This window comes from Salmo salar, chromosome ssa08 (genome assembly GCF_905237065.1).
Source record: "Salmo salar chromosome ssa08, Ssal_v3.1, whole genome shotgun sequence".
Taxonomy (NCBI): Eukaryota; Metazoa; Chordata; class Actinopteri; order Salmoniformes; family Salmonidae; genus Salmo; species Salmo salar.
In genome coordinates, this window is record NC_059449.1 from 11957622 (window position 1) to 11969948 (window position 12327).

General features: G+C 44.4%; 1 protein-coding gene across 2 annotated transcripts in view; it reads right to left on the reverse strand.

The window, feature by feature from the left end:
• The window catches only part of LOC106610173 (polypeptide N-acetylgalactosaminyltransferase-like 6), a 237588-nt gene that overhangs the window by 39380 nt on the left and 185881 nt on the right, over positions 1-12327 (reverse strand). For both annotated transcript variants that reach the window (XM_045722723.1, XM_045722724.1), the window contains exon 7: positions 12024-12207. In XM_045722723.1, coding sequence (XP_045578679.1) covers positions 12024-12207 — 184 coding nt within the window. The remainder of the gene's footprint in view (positions 1-12023; positions 12208-12327) is intronic.

Consider the following 12327-nt stretch of genomic DNA (forward strand, 5'->3'; position numbering starts at 1 on the left):
AGTGTTCCATTATTAAAGTGGCCAGTGATTCCATGTCTGTATATAGGGCTGCAGGCTCTAAGGTGCAGGGTTGAGTAACCGGGTGGTAGCCGGCTAGTGATGGCTATTTAACAGTCTGATGGCATTGAGATAGAAGCTGTTTTTCAGTCTCTCGGTCCCAGCTTTGATGCACCTGCACTGACCTCGCCTTCTGGATGATAGCATGGTGAACAAGCTATGTCGGTGAACCCCCCCTGCATCTGAACTGGCTGACACATAGAGGGCATGACCGACTTGGTCGGGTCAACAGGAAGTATTATTAAAGAGATGTATTATTAATTGAGATGCAGATAGAGATGTAGTTGTCCCAGAGTTAATGATCCAAGGTCAGTTTTGCATTTCACCTACTGATGATTATGATGACTGGCAATGTTAGAATAAAAAGAAAACCAGGCTTAATCTTTCTCTCCATCTGTCTCTCGTCTGCAGGTATGTTTTGATGTGAGAGAGGATGCCAACCCCCAGTCCCGTCATCGCCATCTCACCCGCTATTAAGATAACCTTTGGGCCAACTGGGGTTCCAAGGCTGTTAGGAGACACCGCTAGAGACACTATAATGTAATTGTGATGAACTGAGAGAATATTAGGGTAGCACTGTGATTCATTAATCATATGCTGTCTTCCCTGCTCCTCTGTTCTTACTCTTTCCCTTTCTGTGTTTTATACTCTCTCACACCTCTCTACCTACCTCTTCTTTCTTCCTGTTTTTATAATGCACACCAGATGTGCATTGAAGTACAGATTGAACTTGTATTTATAATATCATATTACAATTATAATTTTTATAATGCATGTAATATGTATTTATAACACTTGGATAATGAACTTCTTTCAATGAAGCGTTTCACATTCTCTACTGGTTGAAATTAAGTCTCTCATTTGATGAAATACTACACCTATCCTGTGTCATCAGATCAATGCAGATGAAGGGAATTAGATATTGAGATGAACCGGTTTTAGAGTATTTACATGATGCATAGGAAGTGTAGTGTACAGTTTTAAAATTCTGTTTCTGTATATATGAATTACAAATCAGCCTTTAATTACTTAAATCATGTTTCTAGTCTATTGCATAGTTACAATGTGTAACCAGGTCACAGCTGTAAATGAGAACTTGTTCTCAACTGGCCTACCTGGTTAAATAAAGGTTAAATAAATAAATAAGAAAAAAAATAAAAACCATCCCAGGACCAGGATTGGTATGCACGTGTATAATTGTAATACTTTATTTGCCAAGGTAGAGTACATGATCAGTGAATACAACAGGCTATGATGGCTGAGGTTCATAGCTAGGTTCTGAACTAATATTTATACCAAATGTTTTAGGGTCCATACATAGATCGGCTACATAGCTAGTTACAGTTCCATAGGCATACTGGTATTTTTATCCTCCACTACACAATAAGCAAGAAAATAGTTAGCTAGCTACATTACTTCAGCTGCATTGCATGGGAAATATCAGCAAGGCAAGCTTACAAAATTATACACTCAATTTGCAGTACATTCTTTAGCTAGCTAGATTCTTTACATCCACTGTTTCACAAGACGACAACCTGGTTTGCTGGTTTTCTCAGGAGTCCCTAAAACATTAAACAACAGAATTACAATTTCATACTCATGTCAGAACACCCATAAAGCTAGCTAGCTAGCTGGCTAATGTTAGCTAGTCAGCTAGCTTGCTAAATAGCAATTTTCTTAAATTAACTTTATGACATAAAAATGCATAATCGTTTGTCTCTACATTAACTAACATATTCTTCTCAACAGTACATTTTTTGCATGACTCGTTATGACGTTATAATTACTTTAATTACCATCCAAGTACATCAAGTGTACTATTAGCCTACCGCTGGCCAATCGGATGGCTCAGATGACCATGTCTGCAGTAACGTAGCAGGCATAAAAGAAAGATACAGCAAAATTGATACTGTGAGATTTCAAAACGTTTAAAACCATGACTAGAGAGAGACTGTCAACGAATACAGCAAAGAGCTGCTGTTTATATGAGTGAGTTCATGTTTAAGCTCTTACTCAGCACTGTCAACACTTTGTATTCAACACTTTTATAAACCATAAAATGCGCGTTCTTCCTATTTCCACCTTGTGCTACAACAAGCAGTGCAGCAGTAATGAATGAGTAGGAAAGTGTAGCTATAGTCTTGCGTTGTTGTTATTATTAGTGGCTTGGGTTTTTTTCAATAGAGAAATATTTTACTTTCCCTGTTCATAAGAGTAACAACATGGATTTGTGCATGAGGCAGAAACAATGCGGTGCGACTCGAGCTTCCCCATCAGCTGGCCACTGTTAAAACTGTAACTTAAAGTGGGTACAGCCTTAGTGTTCACATTAAACAGGCACTGGAAGTTGAACAAAATTTTCACAACGTTTAAGTTTGCGCTCAGCATACCTGAAATTTCCTCAGTGACGAAAAATATTAGAGGGAACATTGCTTATAAACACACACACACACGAACAAACGCATGCAAAACACACCCACGCACACACCCACACACTGTTTAGGAAAACTTCAGCCAAACCACAGTTATTACTCTTCCTCCAATATAATTTCCATCAATAAAAATCACACAATTTATTCAGAGCCTAGAAGAAAATAGAAAAAGCATCAATAGAGATTGCCATCTGCAGCACAAAAAAGCCCCTCCACTGGCCAGCACAGTTTAAGCTCTCCACTGGCCAGCACAGTTTAAGCTCTCCACTGGCCAGCACAGTTTAAGCTCTCCACTGGCCAGCACGGTTTAAGCTCTCCACTGGCCAGCACAGTTTAAGCTCTCCACTGGCCAGCACAGTTTAAGCTCTCCACTGGCCAGCACGGTTTAAGCTCTCCACTGGCCAGCACAGTTTAAGCTCTCCACTGGCCAGCACAGTTTAAGCTCTCCACTGGCCAGCACGGTTTAAGCTCTCCACTGGCCAGCACAGTTTAAGCTCTCCACTGGCCAGCATAGTTTAAGCTTGCCACTGGCCAGCACAGTCCACGCTCTCCACTCACCGGCACAGTCCACGCTCTCCACTGGCCAGCACAGTCCAAGCTCTCCACTGGCCAGCACAGTCCAAGCTATCCACTGGCCAGCACAGTCCAAGCTCTCCACTGGGGAAAATGGAATAATTGATGCCTTAACCTCCTTATGGCCAATTATGAAAGGCTTTATTAAAGGGATACTTCAGGATTTTGGAAATGAAGCCCTTTATCTACTTCCCCAGAGTCAGATGAACTTCTGAATATTTTTATGTCTCCTCGTGCATCCCTTTAAACAGTTCAATTCATGGAAATGGAAGGGGGGAAGATTATGTGTATACAGGGGGAGTTGCGTGTATGCGAGTGGGTAGGGGGGAGTCATTTGCAATGCACGTCCATGCAGCCAAGGTCAGAGACTGCCAGCGGGCAAGGGGGAGTCAGCTGAGAATATAGGCCCAATGTGTGTGTGCTATCCAGTGATACAGCTCCCTGCCCTCTGTGCATAGGTACCCCCCTCCCATCATTTATTTATTTCTCTTTATATAATCCCCTCGCCTTGAGGCCGCCATGTGAAGATTGTGCGTGTGTCTGTGTGTGTGTGTTTCTGTCTGTGTGTGTGTCTGTGTGTGTTTCTGTCTGTTTGTGTGTTTCTGTCTGTGTGTGTGTATCTGTGTGTGTGTGTGTCTGTGTGTGTGTGTCTGTGTGTGTGTTTCTGTCTGTGTGTGTGTGTATCTGTGTGTGTGTATCTGTGTGTGTGTGTGTCTGTGTGTTTCTGTCTGTGTGTGTGTATCTGTGTGTGTGTCTGTGTGTGTCTGTGTGTGTGTTCAAGGCACAGTAGTAGGAGACGGCAAGGGCACACAGTCACTGTGTCTCTGTATGGTGATTATATTATGATTAAAATGGATGTACTGTACATATCCATTATTCAATGCCCTCCGCCTCCACAGACTGCATATTATACAGAACAATGGGACCCCAGTATATGGAGTCAGCTATAATGATATAATAGAATGTCGGGACGGCAGCAGGGTCTGTAATATATGAATGAGAGTTTATTGTATTGTACTAATTAACCCTTAGCTAAGCCCCACCCCCAGGGGTGAAAGTAGATTTAATGTCTTACCCGTATGTACACACATTTTTTAATGCTACAAAATGACAGGGTAGCCTACTCTGCTGACACTGACAAACAGATAAATAAAAACCATGTTGTCAGATCCATATAATAGGCCTACAAAAAGGAGAGAAAAAAATACAATATGATGTCCATCTAACCTGGAGGAGGAAATGATTGTGCAAAAACAAACAAAAGTGGCACTGACCCATTGGCAGACAGTGAATATGCAGACTCAACGGGGATATGGTCAATGTTCTCTGCTGGTGCCAATAAGATAGGCGACTGTTCGCTTAATTAAGTTAAGAAGGGTTGATATCTAAAAGATAGACTGGAGTCTTTTCATTGTCATCTCTTTACAGCAATAGCCATTTACTTTCCAAACAGTTTCTCCGCGATTGTATTTTTAAATATTGCGATATGCTTGGCTGGGTCTCTCTGCTTTTCACTGACAGTCGCAACTCAACAATCATCTATTTCGTATTTGCAGCGAGCGCTGCCCAAATTGCAAGCCCTTCCGACTGTAGGCTATGCATTTTAAAACAATCCACAGCTTAAAAAAAAAAGCTATTTATCCTCTGTGGCCAAATCATGCTTTCTGTTCTAGTAGCCTATATTGAATGATTTTATTTATTTATGTATAGACAGGAGTTAGCTAATTAGACAATATCATTTTGGCAATTTAATTCAATTTACTTTAGGGAAAGCTTCCCCTAGCCTTATGGACACGCCGCCTATGCTTTTTAATGTGGCATAAACACAACCAGTCATTATGTTTTCATCTGATTGTCAAACAATCACTTAACAAAGGCGCTCCTGTTGGCTACCCACGCACATTCATCCACTCAGAAACTAATTTCAGCATCCAAAGCCCAACAGTGCACTGTGCACCCGCAATTTCATGAATGCAAAGAGGCATCTGCTACAAAACACCTACGTGTATTGTGATGACATTCTGCAATTGTCATTAGGCTCACACTTGTAGCCTGAACTGATGCATGTCCACGCCACTCATCTCCGCCTTGGCTGCGAGCGTCTTGGCCACCCATCTCCGCCTTGACAAAGTGTAAGTGTTCTCCTCAAACCACAACGCAATTTAGATTGCATAACACCCGGTTTCCAGTCAATTCGCTAATTTATCATGCAGCTGATATGCAGTAATGTTAAAAAATGGTGTAATAGTCTATATGCTTACGTTTTACCGGCATGGCTTACCCCCACTAATTATTTAGCCGGGATGCCGTACCGGACCGTCTTACTTTCCCCTCTGTCCACCCCCCTTGGTTACTGTTGCAATCTTGGACAACGTTTTCCTGGGAAACCCAATTCCCCCAATAACCACTGGCGAAATCCCCCCACATTGATAACAAACTTTAATACACAAGGAAATTAAACACAGACTACCCTTTGGTAATCAGGAAACTCTAGGGTATGATGTGGTGGACTGTCAACTGCTTCTCATGAACCCGGTAAAATTATGTTTGTAGTGTAGCTAGCCACTGATTGGCTCTGAATTCAACGTGAGCAGGTAGTCAAAGCTACAATCAATTTGGAGCAAACTAGTGCTGGGAGTTAATATGGCTAACTTAGCTAGCTAACATACATTTCAAGAAAACAAGTTATATTAAGTGGTTGGCTAAGTAGCGTTAGCAATGTTTGGTGGTCAATGAGGTGGCTAGCTAGCTAGCGTTAGCAATGTTTGGTGGTCAATGAGACTGAGAGCTAGCTAACCACCTGAGCTATCAATGTAACAAATGTATAATTTCGGATTCGAAAAATACACGCTCTGGATTTCAAAAATCACAGTAGCAAGTACTCCTGATACACGGCTTAATTACTAAGCCGTTTAAAATATATATTTGAATGAAACTCATGTTTTCCCACTGCCCACTGACTTTCATTCATTTCAAACATGAGCTTGTCCGAGTGTATCATACTCAACCATACTGCTATCCATTGGAGCACTGTGATTGGTTGCCCAAAATTCTGGGGAGGGGCTTAGCGAAGATTAAATTGATTTGATTATGGTGATACAGTATGTATGTAAAGGATATTATGATGATAGTGTTGTTGCTGTTAGGCCAGTAGGTGGCGATATGACATCAGATACAGACAGAGAGATAGGTCAGAGTGTAGGTCATGTCATGATCTGAATGTGGAGAAGGGAAGTGTGTGTGTGTGGGGGGGGGGTGTAGTGTCATTTAGCAAGATTAATGCCTATCGAACAGCGCTGTGACAAAGTTAAAATTATCAGGTTTCATTTAGTTCTGATGTGCTAGGACAGATCGACACACACACACACACACACACACACACACACACACACACACGGACGCACGCACGCACGCACACACGCACGCACGTACACGCACAAACAGAGCATGAAAAAAAGAATCAAAATGTGCCTTCTCATTGGATCAGTCATTTCACAATGAGCTTTGTTCCAGATAGAGGAACTGCTTTCATCTGATAACAGGCGCTAAGATCTATATTAAGGCATTTTAGAGGAGCACACTTCACACATGCCAATATGTTGGTGCTGAATGTGCCAGGCAGGCTGGCAGGCAGGCAGGGAGGGAGGCAGGCAGGAAGGAAGGAAGGCAGAAATGGATGGAGGGAGGGAAGGCAGACAGGCAGGAAGGCAGAAATGGATGGAGGGAGGGAAGGGAGACAGGCAGGAAGGCAGGGATGGAGGCAGGAAGGCAGGGATGGAGGCAGGAAGAGACGGGGGCAGGCAGGCCCGCAGCCATATGTGGCGTCACCAGTAGAAAGGCAGGAGGGATTTATTGAAAGCCTGTGGAATCCTGTATCTCCTCTGAACCTAGCAGTAGAGCCTCATTACCAGTCCATCACATTTTTTCAAACAGAGGTAAAGTAGGAAATCAGCAGAGCCGGAGCAAGTTGTTATATGTTTTCTTTTATTTCTTCCTCCCTTCACTCCTCTGACAGTCAAGTACAAATCCACAACATGTCCTGACTTGACGTGGAAGTTGGTGGTCCTTCTAGTTTCACACAGAGAAAGGACTGTTCACAAACAGACGGACTGACTAATGTATTAAGTCTTGGACATCTTCAGAAGCCTTGGTTACTAGTTAACATGAGTGTCTGCCATCAGTGCCATGGCACGTGACAAAGTTTAACATGGACACACTGCCTGTTACGTTGTCAGCATCAGGGTCCTCCTTTATGCCTCTTACCCTGACCTCTGATCAGATGCTACGGAGAGTGTCCCATTCTCCCTCCTCCACAACATCCTCACAATAAAGTGCATGTCGTTGGTTATAACAAAGGAATAGAGCCTTCTCGTCCTCAACATTCTCCTGTACCTAGGGAACTGTTATTCTAATGAGATATGTGTGTTCTATAGAATCATTCTAAGTAGAAACCTTGGCCTAAGCTAGTTATTTATATTACATTGTTCCTCCCTGTTGGATATTCTTCTTAACCTCCCAGAGAGACAAGGTTGTGATGAGGAATATGTCCAGATATTCTGCTTGGTATCACAACGCCCATGAAGAAATACTGGTCTCGATATTGATTTTACTTTCTTCCTTGTCTCCTCTTCGTGTTTTTAACTTCTCTTTTCTCAAACCGAAACAAAAACTCAGCACCCAAAGGTTAAAAAAAGAAAGAAATAGTCTCAATAGCAAGGGGATTTAAAAGGAGCAAGTCTTTCACAAACGTTGCCTCCTACGTGATGACACCGTAGGTGAGATAAAAAACTCTTTGATATCTTTGTTTGGAACATGAACATGGAAGAGTTTCTTTCAGAACACGTACGTGGCTCACTAAAAGTAATGTACTCAAAGCATGTGTTCAGCTTTGTTCGACCAAGCAATAAGTGGAAATGGAATGGTTGTAGTATTGTGTCTGCTGATACAAATGAACATGCCTTCAATACAGTACGTGCTCGACTTTCAAAGTGTGCTTATGATTACAATTAAGTCATTCCACCAGAACTTTCATATGAGTCAACCCCACACAGTGATTTTTCTCAAATAAGCCACTCGAGTCTAAATATACTGCTCAAAAAAATAAAGGGAACACTTAAACAACACATCCTAGATCTGTATGAAAGAAATAATCTTATTAAATACTTTTTTCTTTACATAGTTGAATGTGCTGACAACAAAATCACACAAAAATAATCAATGGAAATCCAATTTATCAACCCATGGAGGTCTGGATTTGGAGTCACACTCAAAATTGAAGTGGAAAACCACACTACAGGCTGATCCAACTTTGATGTAATGTCCTTAGAACAAGTCAAAATGAGGCTCAGTAGTGTGTGTGGCCTCCACGTGCCTGTATAACCTCCCTACAACGCCTGGGCATGCTCCTGATGAGGTGGCGGATGGTCGCCAGAGGGATCTCCTCCCAGACCTGGACTAAAGCATCCGCCAACTCCTGGACAGTCTGTGGTGCAATGTGGCGTTGGTGGATGGAGCGAGACATGATGTCCCAGATGTGCTCAATTGGATTCAGGTCTGGGGAACGGGCGGGCCAGTCCATAGCATCAATGCCTTCCTCTTGCAGGAACTGCTGATACACTCCAGCCACATGAGGTCTAGCATTGTCTTGCATTAGGAGGAACCAAGGGCCAACCGCACCAGCATATGGTCTCACAAGGGGTCTGAGGATCTCATCTCGGTACCTAATGGCAGTCAGGCTACCTCTGGCGAGCACATGGAGGGCTGTGCGGCCCCCCAAAGAAATGCCACCCCACACCATGACTGACCCACCACCAAACCGGTCATGCTGGAGGATGTTGCAGGCAGCAGAACATTCTCCACGGCGTCTCCAGACTCTGTCACATGTGCTCAGTGTGAACCTGCTTTCATCTGTGAAGAGCACAGGGCGCCAGTGGCGAATTTGCCAATCTTGGTGTTCTCTGACAAATGCCAAACGTCCTGCACGGTGTTGGGCAGTAAGCACAACCCCCACCTGTGGACGTCGGGCCCTCATACCACCCTCATGGAGTCTGTTTCTGACCGTTTGAGCAGACACATGCACATTTGTGGCCTGCTGGAGGTCATTTTGCAGGGCTCTGGCAGTGCTTCTCCTGCTCCTCCTTGCACAAAGGCGGAGGTAGCGGTCCTGCTGCTGGCTTGTTGCCCTCCTACGACCTCCTCCATGTCTCCTGATGTACTGGCCTGTCTCCTGGTAGCGCCTCCATGCTCTGGACACTACGCTGACAGACACAGCAAACCTTCTTGCCACAGCTCGCATTGATGTGCCATCCTGGATGAGCTGCACTACCTGAGCCCCTTGTGTGGGTTGTAGACTCCGTCTCATACTACCACTAGAGTGAAAGCACCGCCAGCATTCAAAAGTGACCAAAACGTCAGCCAGGAAGCATAGGAACTAAGAAGTGGTCTGTGGTCCCCACCTGCAGAACCACTCCTTTATTGGGGGTGTCTTGCTAATTGCCTATAATTTCCACCTGTTGTCTATTCCATTTGCACAACAGCATGTGAAATCTATTGTCAATCAGTGTTGCTTCCTAAGTGGACAGTTTGATTTCACAGAAGTGTGATTGACTTGGAGTTACATTGTGTTGTTTAAGTGTTCCCTTTATTTTTTTGAGCAGTGTATATTGGTGCAGTAGTAATCTCATTTAAACTGTAATCATTTCAATGTACCCGCCCCATGTTCACATTACCAAACAGCATTGTGGGTATCATCTTGGTTGAACAGAATCTCTCTCCCATAGCCAAACATGACAGATGGAGGCAGTTTGGGAAAATGTTACATTTCATGAGCCACATCCTTCTGCATTCATTCCCTTAATATATCCCAATTTAGCACCGCTTTGACTGGGACACCTGTGGTAATAGAACACACACACACACACACACACACACACACACACACACACACACACACACACACACACACACACACACACACACACACACACACACACTGAAAGTTTAGGATGATGGAGCTGAGATGAGTAAGCAGTGTGGGAGGGTTAAAGGTCTGGTTTATCAGTGCAAGATGATGGAGCCAGGGATGCCTGGCTGAGAGTCTGGCTGTGTGAGTTGTGCTGGCTGGCTCCAGAGAGGATCCATGGATTCATGCCTGGTAGGGGGTGCATGCTGGGCCTCAGGGCCTATAGGGGAGCATACAAGTCTGGGCAGCCTACTGTGAGCTGCCCTGGGCCAAGTCCTTAGAGTCTGGAGGAGTAGGAGGCAGCAGCAGCCTGGGGGGATAGTCTGGGAACAGGGAGAGGGTTCGTTGGAAGGTAGGAGGGCTGTTGGTCTGTCTTTCTGTCTGTCTGGGTTTAGGATAAGAAGAGGACCATTGAGTGTGGAGAGCTTAGCCTCAGGCTATAGGCAGAGAGGTGGGAGATTTGGATAAAGGGAACCAGGAATGAGAGCTGGTGTTATAGAATTTAAATTAGGTAAAGGTTCAGATCCAGGGGTGCACGGCATTGAGCTGTCAGTGTTTTGGGCAAGTTGCTGTGGAGGTGTGGGGAGGATATTTGGTTGTCCTGGGAAAGGTCTAGATACGAGAAGGGAGGGAAAACAGCACCCTGACAGCTGGGTGGATAAGCACACGTGCACACACACCCACACCACCCCACCCCTATATTTACCATCTCAGCATTTACACAGTTTAACCCCTGATGATGCCGTTGCCCTTGAAGAGGACAGGTGATGATTTGCTTCATTAATAAACCATACTGTATCTCTATGTAAATGGAGGACGTGTAAAATGCCAACCGCTCCCTGTGACCTGGGATAAAAGTATCTGCTGACTGGGTAAAGCTATGCCTGTGTCCAAAACAGCACCCTATTCCCTATTCAGTACACTACTTTTGACCAGGGCCCTTAGGGGAATAGGGTGCCATTTGGGACACAGACCAGAAGTAACACCCACTGGATCATCCTGTTCTGCCTTTACGTCAGTGGGGCTTTCATCTATTCTAGGGGCCCTCTACCTACGTACCTCTGTAGATCTGTGAGCTATCGCCAGTCGGAGCCTGACGCGTTATAGAGATCAAAAAAAGGTGTTCAGATTCAGATGTGTATCTTTAATGTGTATCTTTAACAGCAAGTGCTTACCTAGGATAGGATAGGATGAACTCTTATCTCCGCGAGGGATAAAATGGCCTTAGACACAGATCACAGACCTAGATCACAAAGATATTTTAGGGTGTAAAGAGTGACTAACTGGACAGCTTGCCAGACATCGTGAGTCATTTCTGGAGTTCTAAAGAGAGGTTAGCGGGTTCCTTTAAGCATTCATTGCATACACAGTAATAGCAGCAAGTAAAAAGGCCCTAGCAGGGGAACGAGAGAGTGAGCCAGAGGAGGCAGTCACAGTGAAGAGTAGAGGATGTTACAGCCCAGTGACTGCTGTGCTGCTCCCAATCCCCTACCCTCTATCACCTTCTCACACATTTCACCCCCAACTGGCGACGCAGCCAAGGCATTAAGCCCAGGATTAATTTAGAGGGATATATGAAGAAGGCTAGGAGAGGAAATTAGCTTTCTAGCTTTCTCACCTCACCTCCTTGCTGCCTGGCTGCACCACTGTTCTAGTAACTGACTGGGGGAAATGATTCAGCCGTGCGGCTTGTAGCAGGCTGATGTCGTGTGTCATAAATTAGGCTGCGTTTACACAGGCAATTCTGATCTTTTGGCCAATCACATCAAATCTTTCACATCAGATCTTTTTTAGAGTTGATCTGATTGGTCAAAAGACCAATTAGTTAAACAAATATTAGAATTGGGCTGCCTGTCTATGACACATATAAGGTGGTTGATAGGTGTGTGTGTGTGTGTGTGTGTGTGTGTGTGTGTGTGTGTGTGTGTGTGTGTGTGTGTGTGTGCGCGTGTGTGCGTGTGTGTGCGTGATTACGTGCACATGCGTATCTGTGTACTCACTCATAGGGATCACTTGTGTCGGGGCCCTGGAGCTCTGGAGGGATGGGGATGCGTTTGTAGTACATCTCCCAGTCGAAGGCTCCCCTCATGGCGTCCCCAGCCTGGGCTTCATATCCAAAGTGGTTATGGTCGATCACGTCAATCATAGGGCACACGATGGTCTTGGGGTTCTGGGCAATCTGGTCTTTATGGGGGACGGAACAACAGAGAGGAAGAGTGTGAGCATGTATCAACCACCATACCCTGCTGTTTGTAGTTCTATTCTTTCTTTCTTTCTTTCTTTCTTTCTTTCTTTCTTTCTTTC